Raw genomic sequence first — 22,038 nt, forward strand, 5'->3', positions numbered from 1 at the left:
CATGATCGGCCCTTCGAGCCTGCGGTGCAGACTTGAAGGGCCGAATGGCCTACTCCTGCACCTATTTTCTATGATGTGGGGACCCTTGTTCATCAGTCTCTGAAAGTAAGCATGCAGGTACAGCAGGCAGTGAAGAAAGCAAATGGCATTTTGGCCTTCATAACAAGAGGAGTTGGGTTTAGGAGCAAAGAGGTAATTCTGCAGTTGCATAGGGCCCTAGTGAGACCACACCTGTGTGCAGTTTTGGTCCCCTAATTTGAGTAAGGACGTGAGTCAATCACTCTGAAAGTTTGCGAGGGAGAGGCCACGACTGTCCTTCTAAGCTGTGAATCAACTGAACTGTGAGTCTGCAATGTACTTACAATAAATGATTTGTTATCTCTTAATGACAATGCCATGAGTTGTTTGGCCTGCTGCCCTGCCTGTGCTTGAAAGTGCAATGCTTAATTGGAAATTAAATGAAATGACAATGCCATGAGTTGTTTGGCCTGCTGCCATGCCTGTGCTTGAAACTGCAATGCTTTATTAGGTCCGACTGAATTTGGAAGGAATAAATACTTTATTAGGTCCGGCTGTGTTTGGAAGGAATGAAGGATTCCTTTAAATAGCATGCAGACAGGATATTCTGCTGTATTTCGGTACACATAACAAAAGCAAACCATTCCAAATACCAAATTTAATTTCTTCCACATTCAGTATTGATAATTATTTTATCCATTACCATTTTTGGCCAATTTTCTATGGGCATTCACTTGGAAGTTAATGCCAAACTTCTAAACTTCTAAACTGAGGAGCTGTTTCAGTATCTCAGTTCAGGTCAATACAAGGCCAAGATAGCCAAAGCATTTTGTGGAAATAAATAATGGTACAGCAATTTGTAACCTCTGTTCAGCGCTATCAAATATCATTGGAGTACAGAGAATTACAAATAAACAGTGCTGAGATTTCCAATCGCATATTTTGACGTTGTTGCTGTAAGTGGTCCCAAATGCACTATTTCAACCTTCACGAATCATCAAAACAATCGTGGGAAAGGAGTCCCAAAGGTTCAGTAAAATGAGGAATAATACCAAGCTTATAAAATGGGGAAATATGGCACCTGTTTCATGAATAAATTCTCTGAAGTATTGCTGATCCATAAACTAGCTACTGTTTGAAATATTCATGAATCTCCACATAGTACAATCGTACAGCACAAACATGAATCTCTTGGCCGATCAGATCTGCACCAAGCATTCTATCAATTTACACATAACCCATTAAAATACAATTGATTGATTGATTGATTGATTGATAGGTACAGAATTGAAACATGCCCTTTGGCCCACCGAGTCCATGCTGACCATCAATCATCTGTTCACACTAGTTCTGTTATCCCACTTTTGCATCCACTCTCTATTCACCAGGGACAATTTTACAGAGGTCAATTAAATGTAAAATCCACTTGTCTTAGGAGTGTGGGAAGAAACCGGGACACTAGGAACCCAGACAGTCACAGGGAGAAGGTGAAAACTCCACACTAACAACACCCTAGGTCAGGATTGAATCCGGGTCTCTGTCACTGTGAGGCAGCACCTCTGCCAGCTGTGCCAGCTGTGCCACTGTATATTTTCCCCAAATTCTTCTTTCATTCCCATTAACGCCCCACAGATTCTACCACTCACCAGCACACAGTGCAATTCACAGTGGCTGATTAACCTACCGACATACCTCCTCTCCCCTGACATCAGAACCTCCTTCTCCCCTGACAACAGTCTGAAGAAGTGTCTCGACCATGAAACATCACCCATTCCTTCTCTCCAGAGATGCTGCCTGTCCTGCTGAGTTACTCCAGCATTTTGTGTCAACCTACTGACCTACATGTCTTTGGAAACAGGAGCACACTGGGGGAACCTGCAGTCACAGGGGAGATGTGTCGACTCCATGTACATGGGTCTTCTTCTTCTCATGTTGTCGACCTCCCCGTAGTGAGCCCTGTCATCTGACCTCAGTCGGGCCAACGACAACAGACAGACAGCAGCAGCGCCGCAGCTTGGCGCCAGCATGTGCCCTTTTTAGGGCGGGCACCTACGGATGTCAAACCGCATGGCATCATCCTGCTGCAGACTTCTGCTGCCTCAAATGTAGAAGGGGGATGTGCAGATCATGTACATGGGTCATGCAAGCTTTGAGACAACAGCTCTATAGGATCAGAGAATCATTAAACCATTAAATGAAATCCTTTGGAGCCTGCAGCCTGCATAAACTTTCTACAAGAGCAACCCAGTCAGCCTGATATTCTTTTGAAAGCCATGACTGGAACTCTTGCTCTCTCTCTCTCTCTCTCTCTCTCTCTCTCTCTCAAACACTCTCTCTCACTCTCTCTCTCTCTCGCTGTGTGTGTGTTTGTGTGTGTGTGTGTGCTCGTGCTCTCATTCTCATCTAATCCTTTTACTAAATAATGCCAGACATGACACTTTGATTGAGTGTCCTGGTAAAGAGTGTTTGATGGTGATGAACCTGCACACTTACAAATCACAAATAGATTCCACATTGTATATGGAGCTAAGTGTCAGAGGAATATTGATCTAGTTCATAAAATGGTCTCCATAGGATTTTATGAGGTGTAATTTTTGTTATCGTGGCAAAGTCTGTTGAAAGGTAAAAAGCAGGATTCCATCTTTATCTTGCTGAAGAACAGTTCCACTGAGCAAAAGGCCGAGATCTTGCTGGTAAATCCCAATGGTTCCCAACAGAACCGCTACATTTACAGTACTTGTTGGTAATAAACATTCAGGGTTTGTGCCTGAACGTCATGAAAGGCAGAAGTTCCAGACCTCCTGATGAATTCTGAATGCCAAATTTGTTAGGTCAGTCCGCTGCTGTGCTGTACGTAGTATCCAATGGCTATGGTTCATCTTGCAATGTAGTGTGATTTTACATCTGTGCTGATTAAACCTGGCACAGGATCTGCAATAATAACCTCAGTGGGGGTTGTAGTTCTGTAGACGGGAGAAACATTTAAAAGCAACAAGGCAACTATATTATTTTTATCCGTTATTTTGATTTGGTTTAATGTTTTCAGTTCTCAATGTGTATCGACCTGTTGTGTATTTACTTTTTTTGTGAGTTTATTTTCTTTGAATAGATTTGAAATGTCTCTGACTATTAGGAACTATAGAAAAACAAAAAATCCCCTTAGCTTGAAGCATTGGCAGAGTTGGGGCTTCATTAAATAGCGCATTTAAAGGCATATTTTGAATGCAAGACTTCTTCAGCACTCTAATGGGCCTGTCTCATGGTACGAGTCCACCCACGAGTGATCCCGAGTGAAAGAAAAAATCACACTCGTGGTTGTCTACGAGATTCCAAATTTATGTTCACGAGTTTAAACGAGTTCCCACGTGTATGTCTAAGTTTGCCGTTTACTTCTCATTTCTGCAATGATCCAAGTTCCTCTCCCGAGTTACCAAGTTCCTCTCCCGAGTTACTCTTGAGCCAACCGTGAATGAAGGTCTGTTTTAAGTATCAAATAGAGGAGCTGGACAGCATCTTATACAGTAAGTATATTCTGATTCAGTATTGAAAGTTATTCAATTTCAGAACCTCAAAAAACTAGGCAGGATCTCGGCCCCGCACACGCTGCCATTGTGCAGCAAGGAGGCGGTGGCGGCGAAGCAACAGTGTTAAAGAAGACAGCTCCATCCTGAATTTACTGCCAGGTCTACACACTGCAGATGGGAGATTAAATCTTTGAATGTGGACGGATGTCTCCGCGCCTGCTCGTTCTTAGCGGAATATATTTTTAGTTGCCTTTCAAGCCGGGCTTTGGTTTTATTCCTTGTTTTCATTTATTCGTACACACATTTCGTGTGTGAGGGTGTGAGAAGTCCATGCTGGGTGCCTGCCAACCGCAGCCGCTGTTCTTTCACATCAGTTGTACATCAGATTGTTGGGAGACGGAGCTCAGGGTTCGTCTCCTGAGCTGCTTTGGTGCCCAGGCATGAGTTGAGGTGGAGGGAGGTTGGGGTGGTGGGGGGGATGCGTAGGCATCATTAATCTGTCTGGGGTGACAAAGCTCTTGGTTTAGGCTGGGATCATTCTCTGCTCTCATCTCTCTCTTTCTGTGTGTGCATTAGCAGGGGGACATGCGGTCTACCTCGCTGGGGCACAAGACCTCTGCTGACTGCCCCTCGCAGCCATCAACTTGTTTGTTCCTTTGGTGCACCTCATCTGCCCTGCTTCCATCCCAGCCTTGCCCCAGCTCTCTGCCCCATTCTCTTGGAAATGTCGCTTCCGCCATTGTTACGAGGAGCTGGCTGGCTTGGTGGGTGGGTGGGTGGGCAGGGAGGGGGAGTGGGTACAAACCACCGAATCCATTCTCAAAAGTCGGGCAGAGCCGTGTAGAACTCACGTTTCTCTCTGCTTCATATACGTGGGAATTCCCTCAGTATGGTCACTCAGTGGACAGGCAGCATCTCTGGAGAGAAATAATGGGTGACGGGATGACGTTTCCAAAATTCCGCTGCGTCTTTGTGTTACTCCAGCACTGTGTGTTCACTTTTTGTCAACCAGCATCTGCCCTTTCTTGTGTATGACATTATTTGTATCCGTGGCAGTTAATTAACGCTCCCTTCAGTTTCCCAGGGGTTCGGGACGGGGGGAGTTGGGAGGGAAAGGTGGAGTGGGGGGGGGGGGGGGGTGACTTAGTATGGGAGACAAGTGTAGGAGAGGTGTACTGACTGTGTGGGCAGACACTTTGGTAGTGATTATTTCCAGGACTCCAGGATATATGTATATATCCTCAGGCCCACGAGTCCTGGAAACAGCCTTGTATCGTCTATTTATTCTTTCCAACTTAATGGTATCCTTCTTTTAGCAAAGTGTAGATTTAAGGAGGGAGGGGAAAGATTTAATAGGAACCCGAGGGCAACTTTTTCAATCAAAGGATGGTGGGTATATGGAATTAGCTGCCAGAGGAAGTAATTGGAGCAAGTACTGTAAAAACATTTAAACGACACTTGAACAGGTGCATGGACAGGAAGGGTTTGGGGAGTGGGCAGATGCATGGCAGATGATGTTTAATGCAGATAAATGTGAGGTTATCCACTTTGGTATAAAAAACAGGAAGGCAGACTACTATCTAAATGGCGTCAAGTTGGGAAAAGGGGAAGTACAACGGGATCTGGGGGTCCTTGTTCATCAGTCTATGAAAGTAAGCATGCAGGTACAGCAGGCAATGAAGAAAGCAAATGGCATGTTGACTTTTATAACAAGTCGAGTATATGAGCAAAGAGGTCCTTCTGCAGTTGTACAGAGCCTAGTGGGACCACACCTGGAGTATTGTGTGCAGTTTTGGTCTCCTAATTTGAGGAAGGACATTCTTGCTATCAAGGCAGTGCAGCGTAGGTTTACAAGGTTAATTCCCGAGATGGCGGGACTGTCATATGCTGAGAGAATGGAGCAGCTGGGCTTGTACACTCTGGAGTTTAGAAGGATGAGAGGTTATCTCATTGAAACATATAAGATTGTTAAGAGCTTGGACACGCTGGAGGCAGGAAACATGTTCCCTATGTTGGGGGAATCCAGAACCAGGGGCCACAGTTTAAGAATAAGGAGTAAGCCATTTAGAACGGAGACGAGGAAACACTTTTTCTCAGAGAGTTGTGAGTCATAGAAACATAGAAATTAGGTGCAGGAGTAGGCCATTCGGCCCTTCGAGCCTGCACCGCCATTCAATATGATCATGGCTGATCATCCAACTCAGTATCCCGTACCTGCCTTCTCTCCATACAGAGGGCAGTGGAGGTAGGTTCTCTAGATCCTTTCAAGAGAGAGCTAGATAGGGCTCTTAAAAATAGTGGAGTCAGGGGATATGGGGAGAAGGCAGGAACGGGATACTGATTGTGGATGATCAGCCATTCGCTGGCTCGAAGGGCCGAATGGCCTACTCCTGCACCTATTGTCTATTGTCACCCAGCTTTGTGTCATCTGCAAATTTGATAATGTCACTTTTAACATTATACAGGAATGAGGACGAATGGAAAAAGCAGAATTATGGAAGAAAACATAGCGATATCCAGCTGTCACACTACCTTTCTTATTTTCAATAAGCACAAGTGAAAGTGACAAAACCTTGGACAAGCAAAATGCTGCTGTGTTTACTTAATCAGGCAGACTTAATTAGACTTTAATCACCAGTTGAAAATTAGTTGTTCTCAAAGTATCTGAAAAGGATCCTTCTAAGTTAGCAATAAAATAAATTAAATTAATTAAATTAAGTAAGCAGTACAGGTTATAAAATATTATATGAGTTGGTTGCATTTTTTTTATAACTGCTTGTTTCATACTGTTAAGCTGCACCCTTTTAGTTTGTGTGAAATCAAACAAATCCCTGGGCTTAAAAATGAGCACGATTAGACGCACTGCTTTATGGAGTCATAAATTATTTATCAATGGTAAAATGTTTTTATGTATTTTATTGCTTTACAAATGTAATTCAATGTTCCTTTATTTGGTGCATCCCTTCATACATAATAAGATGCACACACGGCTGCAAGATATTTAACCAGAGTGAAATATTTGCACACAGAACACTCGTTTTACATGTTTGGATTTATAAACGTCATACTTTGCACTGTAGTTAGGCAACACCTGTGATGACATATTTGCACTGTACATATGTTGATAAATACTAAATTTAACATTTTACTTAACACTGTCAAATGGCTAAATAACTACATTATGTGTTTGTTTTTTATGCCCCATTTTGTAATGCAGTTTTCTTTTCGAGTTAAGGATCATACAATAATAAACAGAGAAGATTAGAATTCTCTGTTTATATTAAAATTGAATATATTTAATCAAAACCCAATGCCTAAGAATGTAAAGATGACAATTTAATCTAGAAACGTATGTATTTGTAAAAGGTTCAATAATGAAATTCGCTGAATGTGCATTTTCCACATTTTTTAAAATGCTGGCAATGTTTAAAATCATAATCATTGTGCATTGTCCCGATCAATTTCACCTTACTGGAGAAAATAAAATTTTCACATTCTGGTTTCAAGATCACAGACATTAGGAATGAGTGTGTGTTGGAAACACAGTATTTATTTTAACAAACTAAAAGTAACCTGTTGGGCAGGAAAGAACATTTTTGGTCTTTTCAACCAACAAGTTAGCCTAACTTTACCATGCTGATCAAAATGCACCATCTAAGCCTACCTGCAAGTGGCCCAGCTTCTTTTAAACCTTTTCTGTCCATGTACACTTTTGGTTGAAAGGACCAAAGTGTGCCTCCCTGCCCTATAGATCAATTTTATTTTGCTAATATAAATACGGACCTGTTTCTGTGCTCTACCACTGGAAACATTTTAAAAGGTAAGTGAAAACAGGCACGTGATTAGGATACTCCAAGCCTGCATTTGAAAACTCTGAAGGCTGAAGAGCAATTAATGGGCCTGTCCCACTTACGCAATTTATTTTGGCGACTTGCCGGCATCCGTCATAGTCGCAGCAGGTCGCCGAAAATGTTCAATATGTTGAAAATCCTGCAACGACCAGAACAAGGTACGACTCTTTGTGCGACTATTCACGACCATCCAGGCTTCACCTTACGACATGTCACCAGGGTGTCGCCTGTATGGTCATGAGTAGTCTCCTCAGTCGCCCAAAGAGTCGTAGCGTCTTTATGGTCGCCGCTGAATTTTCAACATGTTGAAAATTTTCAGCGACCTGCAACGACCTATGACGGGTGCCGGCAGTCACCGAAAAAGTAGAGTAAGTAGGACAGGCCCGCTTTCACTCTGTTAGGTTTCACTGCAGTAAGTATTAAAGTTGATTTAACCAAGAGTTATGATGGTAACAGAGAAAAAGGTTAAGGATCAGGAATAGCACAATGATGTATTTGGAAAAGAAAGGAAATCTCAAAACAGTATTATAATAATAACACGGAAATAAATGGCTTCAATGAAGATGGCGATCAACCCAAGTGACTCTTTGTGTGCTAGTCATAGAAGTGGATCTGCAATCACGCATTACAATTACAACACTCTTTTAAATCTCTACTCTGACAGCAACATTTCTTCTGGACACTGTCGATGGCTCTATCATAATCATGTTTCTGCTGACTTGCTACCATGCAACAAAAACTTTTCACTGTACCTCGGTACATGTGACAATAACCTAAACTAAACAAAGAAAGAATGAATGTACTGCTAAAAAGCAATGTTGAAAAACAAATATTATCTCTGATCATATTTTAAAAGTCTTGCCCACAATGTAAGCATAGGTTTGGCAGATTATCAGTAAAAATGAGCAAGCAGCTTGAGGAACTCACTGGGTCAGGCAGCATCTGTGGGGGAAAGGAATGTTGTTATTCAACCTTCCCTCACTGCTCCCCCTCTGTAGTTTCCACTCCTCTCCTACTCTTCGACCATTTTTATTGGGACTTGCTATTACACCCCCACATCCTTCTTCATCCGAAATGTCGACAATTCCTTTCTCGCCCGACAGATGCTGCCTGACATGTTGTGTTCCTCCAGCAGTATGTTCTTTGCTTCCAATTCCAGCATCTGCAGTCTCTTGTGTTTCCATCTGTGAAATTATTTAGATTAAGCGAAATAATTGACAGGAGAAAATGCTCCTGTTTAAAAATGAATTAGCTTTGATTCAGCATATTTCTGCTGCCATCCATTTCATTCAAGAATTCTTATTAAATACAACTACACATTGAAATGTTTCTGTGATGTTTTATTGAAGGTTTGCACAACAAAGGGAGGATCATGTATTCAGTTTCTATGTTGCATTCTTTGTGTCTTCTACTTTATTCTCGGTATTTATACTTTATTGACACATACACAGCCTTTTATAAAGAAGCAGTTTTACAGGACCACATTTCCAAAACACACTATATTCATACATTAAAATGTGTTTAACCAATTTTTACAATCCTATATTATGTTTTGGCTAGTTGATGAACCTACTTTGCAATACTTGTTTTTATTCCTCCACCCCCCACAAAGAAAATTCCCTATAAGAACTTTGATTATGAATTAATGTGCAGATTTAACATTTAGAAACATATTCATTCTCATCACAGGGAGCTGCAATCGGAATATAAATATGCAGTTCAGCCTTAGGCTAATGTTTCAGAGACAGTTTTATTTCTGCATTTTATATTATTTTTCTTCTAGCTCTGAGGACTGTTCAGAACGGACTCTTCGTTTTACAAATGCTTATCATGCAATTACATTCTCAGATGCTCCCTTTGAGGTAGCAGCTGCGCTATCCCAGATGTGCCTGTCTTAAACAGTTACTATCATTATTAACCCATGACATTGACTATGTATAAATAAGTTACATACAGAATGGCAGTCTTCACCTATCATGCCATGGCTATTTTGTTAACCAGATGAATAATAAGGAGTTTCACTGTGATAATTGTAGTCAGGACAAACCTTTTGCACAAGTTTATAATCTACACTGTAGAAAGCAATATATATGCATATAACCTTGAATGGTTTGGAGCATAACCATGACACATGACTTTGGGTCTGCTCCTGATAACATATCTTTGAAGGATCATAATTACACAGCGCGGTCTTCTTAGCTCTGTCTGTTTTCTCGTACTCAATTCGACAGTTGAACGTCTTGGACTCCTTGGTCTCCAGCGTCGACTGCTGAGAGAAGTCAAATTCCACAACCTTGGATGGTGGAACGAGGCTTACAGATACATTGCCAAGACCAGTCGAGTTGTGTCTGAAGTACACACTAAAAGTCCCATTCCCATGGTCGACTATCTTCCCAGTAATGAGAAGATTCAATTTCACAGTCTTGATGTTGGAATGGAAGTCACCCCACCCAAACATTTTCTTGAACTTTCCTGTTTTAACAATGGGTCTGCGTTTGGTCCGTGAATGAGATTCCCGAGGATCTGTTAGGTTATTTAACCATGTCCACAAGTCATCGGAAATTTTTATCCGTGGGTTATCAGTGATATCCTGTTTTGCCTTCGGGATCTCCTTCACAAACAGCCGCAAAGGATTTACTCTCTGTGGTGCAGCCAAATTATCAGCAAATGTTGGACCAGCTGCTTTGTGTCGTAATTCCAACAATTCCAGTCGTCCTCCCAAAGGACTCTCATGAGAATTAATCTAGAATAAAATGAAATAAAGTGTTAATACAAAGGAAGGTGCAATTTAACTCTATTGCGCATTGTATTTGCATTTGATGCTCAGATTGGCACTTTAAGTGGCTATTACCACAGCATTAATACTATGAAGGTATGGAGTACACTGATAATTAATAGGTTAATCTGTGTAGAAACATTGACGAGTTGCAGCATATCAGCAAGAACTGACTTCCATGTTTTCTCACTGCATTGTTAAAGAAGGAAATGCACTGAAGATCAGATGCTAGTGTATTTGGGCTCAACACTGTAATTGAAAGTATTAATGTTATTTACAATTATACAGTCATAAGGTCATAAATGATAGGAGTAGAATGAGGGCATTCGGCCCATCAAGTCTACTACACCATTCAATCATAGCTGATCTATGGGGAGAAAGCAGGAACAGGGTACTGATTCTGGATGATCAGCCGTGATCATATTGAATGGTGCTGCTGGCTCGAAGGGCCGAATAGCCTACTCCTGCACCTATTTTCTGTTTCTATGTATCTATCTCTCCTCTTAACCCCATTCTACTGCCTTCTCCCCCATAACCTCTGACACCTGTACTAATCAAGAATCTATCTATCTCTGCCTTAACAATATCCACTGATGGCCACCACAGCCTTCTGTGGCAATTAATTCCACAGATTCACCACCCTCTGACTAAAGAAATGTCTCCTCATCTCCTTCCTCAAAGAATGTCCTTTAATTCTATGGCTATGACTTCTAGTCCTAGACTCTCCCACTAGTGGAAACATCCTCTCCACATCCACTCTATCCAAGCATTTCACTATTCTATGCAACAAAGAACATGTAGGTTCACTTACTTTTTTAGTGAAGGTTGACAACTCCATTCCAAGAAACACTGAGTTCAAGGCCGGTTGCTAACCTCGCGAATCTGAGGCTGGGTTCACCACACCTGCCCGCTTGGCTTTATGCCAAACATTACTGGTGCACGGATAGCAACATCTTTCATTTGAGTCAGAGCGTCATGAAGCTATATAGCACAGATGGCCAAGGATGGCAAGGTTTGAGAACCTTGGATGACTATAGATCATAGACTATAGTCAGAAAGGAAAAGGAAGCAGAGGTAAGGATTAAGTAGCTGAAATCAAACAGGGCCTTTGAGGAGCATAAACAAAACAGGAAATAACTTGTTTGATCCAGGAGCACAGGTACATAGTTCCCTGAAAGTTGCATCACAGGTAGAATGGGTAGTAGAGAAGGCTTTTGGTACTAACTTTTATCAATCAGGGTATTGAGTATAGAAGTTGGGACATTATATTGCAGATGTGCAAGATATTGGTGAGGCTTCATTTAGAGTATTGTGTTCAGTTTTGGTCACCCTTCTACAGGAAGGACGTCATTAAGCTGGAAAGAGTGCAGAGAGAATTTATGAAGACATTGCCAGGACTCGTGAGCCTGAGCTAGAGAAAGAGTAAGCAGGTTAGGATTTTTTTCCTTGGAGTGCAAGAGGTTGAGGAGTGTTCATTTAGAGGTGTATAAAAATAGAAGGTGAACAGATATGGTGAATGCACAGCGTCTTTTACCTAGGGCAAGTGAGTCAAGTACCAGCGGACATAGATTTAAGGAGTGAGACTTAATAAGAACCTGAGGGGTAACTTTTTCTTTCGGAGGTGGGCGGGGCTATGGAATGAGCTGCCAGAGGATGTAGTTGAGGCAGGTACTATTACAGCATTTAAAAGATACTTGGACAGGTACATAGATCGCAAAGGTTTGGAAGGATAATGGACAAACGCAGGTAAATGTACAGTGGGTTCTTGGGATCCAAGTCTCTAAGAAGGCATAGACTTTGTTGTTCAAGGTGTGGACTCTTATATATCGGCGAGATCAAGCATGGACTGGGTGATCATTTTGCTGAACGCCTTCGCTCAGTCCGCCTGGACCTACCTGATCTCCCAGTTGCCAAACACTTTAATTCCTCTTCCCATACCGACCTTTCTGTCCTAGACCTCCTCCATAGTCAGAGTGAGGCCAAATGCAAATTGGAGGAACAGCATCTCATATTTCGCTTGGGCAGCTTACAACCCAGTGGTATGATGTTGAATTCTCTAACTTCAAGTAACCCTTGCATCTCCCCACTCTCCATCCCTCCCCTACCCGAGTCGTACCAGCTTGAAAGTCGTCTTGTTGAGTCTCATTGTCTGTACTCGTTTTCACCTCGGCCACAGCTAACCATGGCCTGTTTTCTTTATCATTGTTACTTTTTTGCATATCTTTCATTCACTTGTTCTATATATCTATACATCACCATCTATATCTCTCATTTCCCTTTCCCCTGATCTATGTCTGAAGGAGGGTCTCGGCCCAAAACGCCACCCACTCCTTTTTTCCAGAGATGCTGTCCGACCCGCTGAGTTACTCCAGCTTTTTGTGGCTATCTTCCACTTATTTCATGGCAGGCATTGATTTGTCGTTCCTCTCTTCCAGCCTTCTTTTTCCCCTCCATCTACAATCAGTGTGAAGGATTCTGAACTGAAATCTTACTATCCATGTTCTCCAGAGATGCTACAGGACCTGCTGAGTTACTCCAGCACTTTGTGTCTTTTTTTGTGGAAATGTCAAACACAGGTGGGCATAAGTTTGAGGAAATGTAAGATTACTTTTTTTCATACACAAAAAAAGTGGTAGGTACCTGGAATTCACTGCTAGGGGATGGGGTAGAAGCAGATACAATAGCAACATTTTAGAGCATTTGGACAGACAGGTAAACAGGCTGGGAATATTGAGATGCAGACCATGTACAGGTAGATGGGATAAGTGACCATAGTTTCATGGTTGGAGCAGACTCAGTGGACTGAAGCTCCTGTTTCAGTGCTTTACAATTCTATGCTCTATTACTTAGATCAATGAGGCCTTATAACATTGGTAGCCACAAAACATAGGTGTGTCTGCAGGGAATCCTCGGGAGATGCTTGCAAGGCATAGGCTGGGGCAAGAACAATCCAGCCCAAATTGTCTGGATGACAGATATGCCACACAGATCTCTAACAAAGCAATGTTCATTCTGCATAATAGTGCAGTGAGACATTTTACCTTTTAATTTGTGCAAAAATGTATAATTTATAATTATAACCCACAATTTCATTGTGTGAAAGTAGAACATTTTGCAAGCACTCTCCTCCATCATCTTCTCTGCTACTGCAACTTGTCTTTCTTCCTTCCCATTTCTGACACCGTTTCAGACTTGAAACATGAACTCTGTTTCTTTCTCCCACAGATAATATCTGACTTGATGAATGTTTCCAATGTTTTCTCTTTTATTTAAGATATCTTATATGTGCTGTTTATTGGTCTTCAATATGTGAAAGTGCCCAAGGCCTCTACTTCCTCAGAAGACTAAGGAAGTCTGGCATGTCTCCAAAGACTCTTAGCAACTTCTACAGATGCACTACATAAAGCATTCTATTGGGATACATCTCTGCGTGGTGTGGTAACAGCTCTGCCCAAGACCATAAGAACTTGCAGAGGGTTGTGGATGTAGCATAGTCCATCATGCAAAACCAGCCTCTTCACCCTCAGCTCCATCCACACTTTATGTTACCTCGGAAAAGCAGCCAACATAATCAAACATTTTCACTCCTTTCATTCCTTCGCCCCTCTCCCGTTGTGCAGAAGATACAAAAATTTGAACGCACATACCACCAGATTCAACAATAGCATCATTCACACTGTTATCAGACTACTGAATGGTCCTCCCATAAGCTAAGTTGTTGTCTTGATCTTCCAACCTACCTCATTGCGGACCTTGCACTTTCACTGCAACTGTAACACCTTAATGCTGTTATGCATAATGCATACACTCTGGTAATTTTTCTCATTGTTGCACTTCTGTATGGCTTGATTGTACTAATGTGTAGTATAATTTGGTTGGATAGCATGTAAGCAAAGCTTATCACTGTATCTTTGTACATGTGGCAATAAGAAGCCAATACCAATACCTCAGCAGTAAGTGCCAGATATCATCATTTTTTTGTGCCGCTCTGCTGGAAACTATAAGCTTCATGTCCTTTAAAAAATAATAGGTTTCCTAGATCCTCTCTCCAAGAAACCTCAATTGGGCTCATTATTTTTTTAATAAATAATTTTCCTTCAGAGGATGACACACCACAAGACATAAATAGGTATCCGGAATAATTAAAGCAAGAATGCAGTGTAAACTGTTATTTGTTATACATTATTTAAAAAATCATCAAAATGCCTAGATCAAACTTTCTTACTTCATTAAGTTGCACGAGAATGCTGAACTTATTCTGAACATGTATAAAGCGAAACATGACTGCAAAATGTGTATGTTTTCATTCCATTGGACAGGATTTCAATGCAGCTCATTGTCCAGAGATAAATGTCTCTGTATGCTAATTGCAAGGGTTGCTAAGGATTTCTGCGACGTCAAACCAGCTGCAAAAAGAGATGAATTTTCAGTAATAAATTACTCGGGATTTTGCTCGATGCAGTTGAGTTAGCGGCTCCAATCATAACTCATTTTCCTCTTGTAGTAACAAATCCCATAGTACTATTAACGTCATAAATCCATAGAATCATAGAATCCTGGAGCAATACAGCACAGAAACATGCCCTTCGGCCCTCCTTGTCCATGTTGACCAAGTTGGCATTCTGGACTAGTTCTATTTGCCATCTTTCCTGTCAACATATCAGTCCAAATGACTTTTGATGAAATCTTCGTCAGGTTCCATAAATTTTCTTCACTTTCTGAAATGGAAAGCCCAAAATTGGACATTTCGTAAAATGTTCTACTTGTTCAATGTCACCTCCATGGGTTGCAGTTTAATATGCCTAAATGCAAAATACAGGATCAATTTTAAATTTAACCTACAATTGTCATCTATTTGCACTACCACTCAGTACATTCGGATCCCACCATGTGAAATCCTATAAAATCTCAACGATTAAGGTGTATATACTGTCAAATGCGTCTAATAAATACTGAACAGCTTCTGCCATAAGCCATTCCTTCCTGCAGGTCTATTTATTCTGAAGCAAAGAAAGATCTGCTGGAGGAATTCAGCAGGTCGAGCTGCATCTGTGGGGGAAAGGAAACGTGTGATAATTTGGGTCAAGACCCTACATCAGGAACGATGTCCCAGAATGTCAACAATTCCTTTTCCCTCCACAGTTGCTGCTCAGCCTGTTGAGTTCGTCCAGCAGGTTCCAGCATTTACAGTCATTTGTGTCTCTTGTCTACTTATGTCCTCTGGTTGCCTTCTATAGTTTTTAATAGTACTCAACATGATCTACCATGCCTCCAAATGTGATGCTGTCAGCAAATATAATTTCCCCAATTCCCAATGCCAGATAATTTACATCACAAATATATCACAATTTGATCACTTCAGTCTGAAGAAGAGTCTCGACCTAAAACATCACCTACGTATGTTCTCCACAGAAGCTGCCTTACTAGCTGGGTTACTCCAGTACTTTGTGTCATGTGTATTAACCAGCATCTGCATTTCTTTGTGTCCATATAAGGAATTGGTCATTCAGATGAGGAGAAATATCTTCACCTGGAGACTGGTGAATGTATACAATCTCCAACCCAAAAGGATTTGAGAGGATTAGTCGCTGAGTATATTCAATAGAGATTGGTGGATTGTTAGATATTCTTCCACTGAACTCATTTTAACCCAACTTGCCATTTCCACTTCGATCTGATAGACCATTACTCTCCTGATCAATGTACCACGTGGGATTTTGTCTAACATTTTTAAAATCCATGTCAACTTGGCTATCCTTATTTACCCTTCTTGTTATCTACTCAAATATAGGTCATGCGTGATGTTTCCTTAACAAATCCCCATTCTCTGTCTTTATCCACCCATTCTTCAAGTTTACTAATCGTGCTTTCAAAATTATGCTTCTCCTTGTAATAATACTATTTTTAGTAATACCCATTGTTAGATCGCCATTCCTATGAGGTTATGACTTGTCATAATATATGTTCTTCTCAATAATTTATTGAGATGTTTACCTACCTTCTAAATTATTTATTCACCATTATGTCTTTTACTGTGGTGTCCACAAATAATGTGGCCATCTTGTTCCTCATAGCTTACAAATATCACTGAGTGGGAATATGGATCATGGCCACATTTCTGACATGCAAACTGTTTGGGTTACAACCAGTTCCCAGGAACAGAACACTGCCACAATCTGGGATGACCGGCATATTATAAACGGTTTGCTTTACTAATTTCAGATTTAACTGGTCAATATAAAATTGTATCAATTTACAATCACTTTTCTCTGGAGCATCCTTTAGAACCAGGCTATTAATTAATCATGATTTGAGCTGTGGAGCCCCATATACAAAGTTCATTAAAATGTCATGGACCTTTGCTGAAATTAATTAAAAATGCTGATGGAGTGTTAGTCTTTATGTCTAGACAATTAGAGTACAAAAGGGTACAGGTTTTATCACAATGCCACTTAAAGTGTGGTTAAACCACAACTCAAATATTAGAAGCAGTTCCTGTCACTGTCCCTTACAAAGAATATATTGGCCTCAGAGAGCATGCATTGTAAATCTACCAAAATTGCTTTTGGACCTCCGGGATTAAATTATGAGTAGCATTATATTTTCTAAAAATACAAACTAAGAAATTATTTGATTTAACGTTTTAAAGGAATTAATGCAAAATGATAGGGTTAATGGAAATAATCACTGCTAATTGGTGAGTTGAGGGAGCAGAAACAAATGTCAGGAATAGTCGGAAAGATTGTTATATTTTGTGTAGGAAGGAACTGCTGATGCTGGTTTAAACTGAAGATAGACACATAAAGCTGGAGTAACAACGGGACAAGCAGCATCTCTGGAGAGAAGGATGGGTCATGTTTCGGGTCAAGACCCTTCTTCTGACTGTTTAGGGATAAGGGAATTTAGAGATATAGATGATGATGTAGAGAGATAGAGATCAATGAATAAAAGATTTGCGTTTAACCTCACTCTGATAATGGAGGAGACCAAGGACAGAAAGGTCTGTGTGGGAATGGGAAGGAGAATTAAAAGTGTTTAGCAACTGGGAGATCAGGTAGGTTCAGACAGGCTGAGCAAAGGTGTTCAGTGAAACGATCGCCCAGTCTACATTTGGTCTCGCTGATGTATAAGAGTCCACATCATGAATAACGGATACAGTAGATGAGGTTGGAGGAGGTGCAAGTGAACCTCTACCTAGCCTGAAAGGACTGTTGGGGTCCCTGGTCAGAGACGAGAGAGGAGCTATAGAGACAGATGTTGCATCTTCTGCGGTTGCAGCAGGGGAAGGTACCTGGGGAGGGGGTGGTATGGGTGGGAAGGGATGAGTTAACCAGGAAGTTGTGGAGGGAATGGTCTCTGCAAAGGCAGAAAGGGGTGGTGATGGGAAAATGTGACTAGTGGTGGGATCTCGTTGGAAGTGTCGGAAATTTTGGAAGATGATGTGTGTATGTGACAGCTGATGGGGTGAAAGGTAAGGACGAGGGGGACTGTCTCTTTTGTGACTGGGGCAGGGTGAGCAAGGGCAGACTTGCGGGGTACTGAGGAGACATGAGTGAGGGTCTCATCTATGATGGGAGAGGGGAACCCCCGTTCCCTAAAGAATTAGGACATCTCCTGGTATGGAGCACCTCATCTTGGGCGCAGATGCAGCGCATAAAACATATTTTGTGTTATATACAATAACATACTATTTTCATGAAGAAATGTGGGAAAGTCATTGACAGTGTTTATTCCAAGGCAACTTTACTCGAACAAATGCAGGCTACTTTCATGAGTCTTATCAATAGTTAAATGATGTCCTTCAATATGCTAATGCACTTGTCAGTAATTTTGAAGACTGACTTAAAACATCTTCTGCTGATACCTTAATGCAGCTGTTAATCCTCTATTCTGGCAGCGACATGCTGGAATGTTTATTATGTTGCTGAATATTAAAATATTATGTTTGGTGTATAATTATTGGGGAACAGTGTTTTACTGTAAATGCTTAAATGCTTTGCAAATGCACAAAGAGTTTATTGTAATCGTACGATTTAAATTAACATTTAAATCTTGTAAAAACTGACCAGTCAGACTGTGGTGCAGCAGTAGAGTTGCTGCTTTACAGTGCCAGAGACCTGGGTTGGATCCTGATTATGGGTGCTGTCTGTATGGATTATGTACGTTTTCCCCGTGATCTGCGTGGGTTTTCTCCAGGACCTGTTTCCTCCCACACTCCAAAGACATACAGGTTTGTAGGCTAATTGGCTTGGTAAAATTGTAAATTGTCCCTAATGTGTGTTGGATAGTGTTAATGCACAGGGATCGTTGGTTGGCATGGACTCGCTGGGCCAAAGGGCTTGTTTCTACGCCGTTCTCTAAACTATACTAAACTTAAGAACCCCAAACATGATTGTTGCATGGATTAACCTTGCTGTCATTTGTTGTTTCAGTTGTTCAGCAGTTTCTCCTCTAGTGTAAAACATGATAATTAAAGGGATACACTACTTCCAGTAAAATTGGGAGATGCAATCCATACTTTCTTTTCCTATAGCTAGGGATCTGCTCCATTTGATTATGCTCAATAATTCACCATCATTATCTGATTTTGAATTTTATTGACTATTAGATTCTGACTCTTTCCCGTGGCTAATAGGTGGAAGGATTTTATCATTGCCTGTGGGGAATAGCACGACTCTCTTTAAAATGGAATGTGAATGACTGCAGGAGAGTTGTAACAAAGTCAGTAGCACAAGAATACATCTGGATGAAAGTACAGTTCGGTATTTCTGAATTAGTAAATACATATCACGTGAAAGATATTACAAATTCAGCTTTGGCAGAATCGATACATTTGCAAATCAACACAGGAAATTTTAATTTGAAGTTGCTCCCAAAGGTGAATGTTTTCAGGCCTAAGCAGTATGTGCACTGCTTGCGAATCAGTTTGTCCAAAAATTTTAATTCAGTTAAAATAGTTGCCCCGCAATTCATTTTCACTATGCAATGTGTGAAAAGAATAATGGGGTTGAGTTTCATTTATCTGTGCTGTCATATCTGGGTGGAATTAGATAAAGCTGCACAGAAGGTCAGAAAACTTTAACCATAAATTACATTTAAGCTTGCAATCGTGTTTTCTATGATCATTTATGCAGTTCAGGATTCAATTTGTCTGGATCAGATATTGACTTTATGGTTTAACTACATGTGGACCCAGCGACAGTCACTCAACAATATAAGATTAATTAGCAATAAATGTTTAAATAAAAGTTAGATTTGTTTGAAATGCTTGGCTACCATCAGGTTTAGAATATAAATAATAGGTTGGCAACCAATGCCAACAGTAACATCCACATTTATTAGAAATTGTACTTATTAACAACTATCAGATTTGATGCTTGTGATCAAAAGCTATTTTTATCAAATATTTTAAATAAAAACCATAAATGTTCATAGTGAATTTCTTTGACTGGATTTACCAATATATTACATAATAAATGTTAATAAACAATGATTAGCAAATGTGAATACTTTTAAACCTAAGGGAAAAACAGGAAGATACATAAATGGACAAAAATAAAGCTACAATCAAAAACTGAATAAGAAGATTGTCTGAAAATGTATGCAATCGTTTTCATAAACTTCCAAGATCCATTTTTCTTACCATTAATCATATTTAAACTCCATACCCGACAGGAAAATACCTTCACCAGAAGTGCTTCAAGAAGGTAACTCACCAACACCTTCTCAAGGAAACAGGCCCTTCGGCCCATTGAGTCTGCGGTGACCAGCGATCTCCGCACACTAACACTATCCTGCACACTAGGGAAAATTTACATTTTTACCAAAGCGAATTAACCTACAAACCTGTATGTCTTTGGAGTGTGTGTGGAAACCAAGTACCCATTGAAAACTCATGCAGGTCACAGTGAGAACGTACAAACACTGTACAGTCAGCACCCGCAGTCAAGATCGAACCCGGGTCTCTGACGCTCTAAAGCAGCAACTCTACCGCTGTGCCACCATGCTGCCCCCCAATTAAATGTTGTGTAATCATCATCAACGACCCTACTTTTGGCCTAATGGTGGAGGGAATGCGATTGGTACAACAGCTGAAGATGGTTAGGCCTAACAAGCAGCACCAAGGTACTTCTGCAAGGATATTTTGAGGCTGGTAAGATTTATCCCTTACAACACAACCATCTTCCTCTGTGCCAGGTATGACTCCCATCATTGAAGTATTTTCTCCCTGAAGCCAATTGACATCAATTTTACATGGCTTATTAGATGCCATTTCGTCAAATGCTGCCTTTATAGAATTTAATAAAATATGTATTAAAGCAATCAATACAATGTAGATCCATGAACCACTGAAGCAATCTTTGCACAACGTAGGAATGGCTAAAGATGTTGAAAGAATAAACAGAGCTACATGGCTCTTAATAGGTTTCTGTACATGGATTTTCAGTCAGCACCACTGCTCATGATGCAGCACAAACAGCAAGCTCCCTCTAATGGTAGAAATAATAAAGTACAAGGATGTTCTCATCTAAATAAACTCCAACCATTTCTTTCTGAGTGTCTAGAATACTTTAGTTAACCATAAGTGAGAATCATTTCTATATCCCATCCACTAACCACCTCTTATGCAAAAATTGAGATTGCTTTTAGCCCCAACAAGAATTAGGTTCTCTTACTTTAATTTCAAATACTTACATGTTTAGTTTAATCTTATTGTTTAAAATTAAAGGTTGTACATCAAAAATGTTTTAGAATCGAATTATCATCAGCTTTACCAAATTTGTTGAACACTCCGTCAGTTAGAATCATTTTCCCAGAGTGGAAATAATGTAAGAATAAAGGGCATAGCTTTAAGGTGAGAGGGGCAATGTTTAAAGGAGATGAGTGGGGGATTTTAAGAAAAAAGAGAGAGAGAGAGAGAGGTTAATGGGTGATTGGAACGCACGGCAGAGATGTGGTGGAGGCAGATATAATGATGACATTTTAAAGGACTATTTTAGGTAGGTACATGTATATGTAGATAACAGACGGATATGGATAATGTGCAGGCAGAGATTTGTTTATCTTGGCATCATGTTTGGTTCAGACACTGTGGAGCGAAGGGTTGTTTCTATGCTGTACTTTTCCATGTTAGTGCAAATAATGATGGCACCATTAACTGTTATAAAATGGGGTGATTAGTATGCATTCACCTGCAATCTCCTAAGCAGGTAGATACCCACAGTTCATACATGTAGCCTTCCTGCAGGATCACTCTGAGCGCAACCTGTGGTACCTGTGGCACAGTAGTGAATTGGGAATTCAAGAGTCAAGTCAAGAGTGTTTATTGTCATATGTCTCAGATAGAACAATGAAAATATTACTTGCTGCAGCACAACAGAATATGTAAACATAGTACACTATAAATAATATGACAAACGAGAGAGAGAGAAAAAAAGTTTGGTATACATACACACACACACACATATATATATATATATATATATATATATATATAATGTGAGTATGTACACCAAACTTTTATATATATATATACATATATATACACATACTTAAAAAACAAACAATAACAGTGCAATAATAATAATAATAGTCTATTGTAGTTCAGAGCTTATGAGGTTGTAATGTTTAATAGCCTGATGGCTACAGGGAAGAAGCTGTTCCTGAACTTGGACTTTTCAGTTCTCAGGCTCCTGTACCTTGTTCCAAATGGCAGTGGTGAGATGAGCGTGTGGCCAGGAAGGTGTGGGTCTCTGATGATGTTGGCTGCCTTTTTGTGGCAGCGACTCCGATAAATCCCTTTGATGGTGGGGAGGTCAAAGCCGGTGATGGACTGGGCAGTGGTCAAAACCTTTTGCAGTCTTTTACG

The 22,038-nt window shown here is 40.6% G+C and overlaps 1 protein-coding gene across 3 annotated transcripts in view; it reads right to left on the bottom strand.

Annotated features, from left to right (window-relative positions):
* Positions 1-8,718: 8,718 nt before the first annotated feature.
* The window catches only part of nxph2 (neurexophilin 2), a 131,646-nt gene continuing 118,326 nt past the window's right edge, over positions 8,719-22,038 (bottom strand). For all 3 annotated transcript variants that reach the window (XM_033024693.1, XM_033024692.1, XM_033024694.1), the window contains exon 3: positions 8,719-10,136. In XM_033024693.1, the coding sequence (XP_032880584.1) occupies positions 9,387-10,136 (750 nt within the window). In that variant the 3' untranslated portion in view covers positions 8,719-9,386. The remainder of the gene's footprint in view (positions 10,137-22,038) is intronic.

This window comes from Amblyraja radiata, chromosome 7 (genome assembly GCF_010909765.2).
Source record: "Amblyraja radiata isolate CabotCenter1 chromosome 7, sAmbRad1.1.pri, whole genome shotgun sequence".
Taxonomy (NCBI): domain Eukaryota; kingdom Metazoa; phylum Chordata; class Chondrichthyes; order Rajiformes; family Rajidae; genus Amblyraja; species Amblyraja radiata.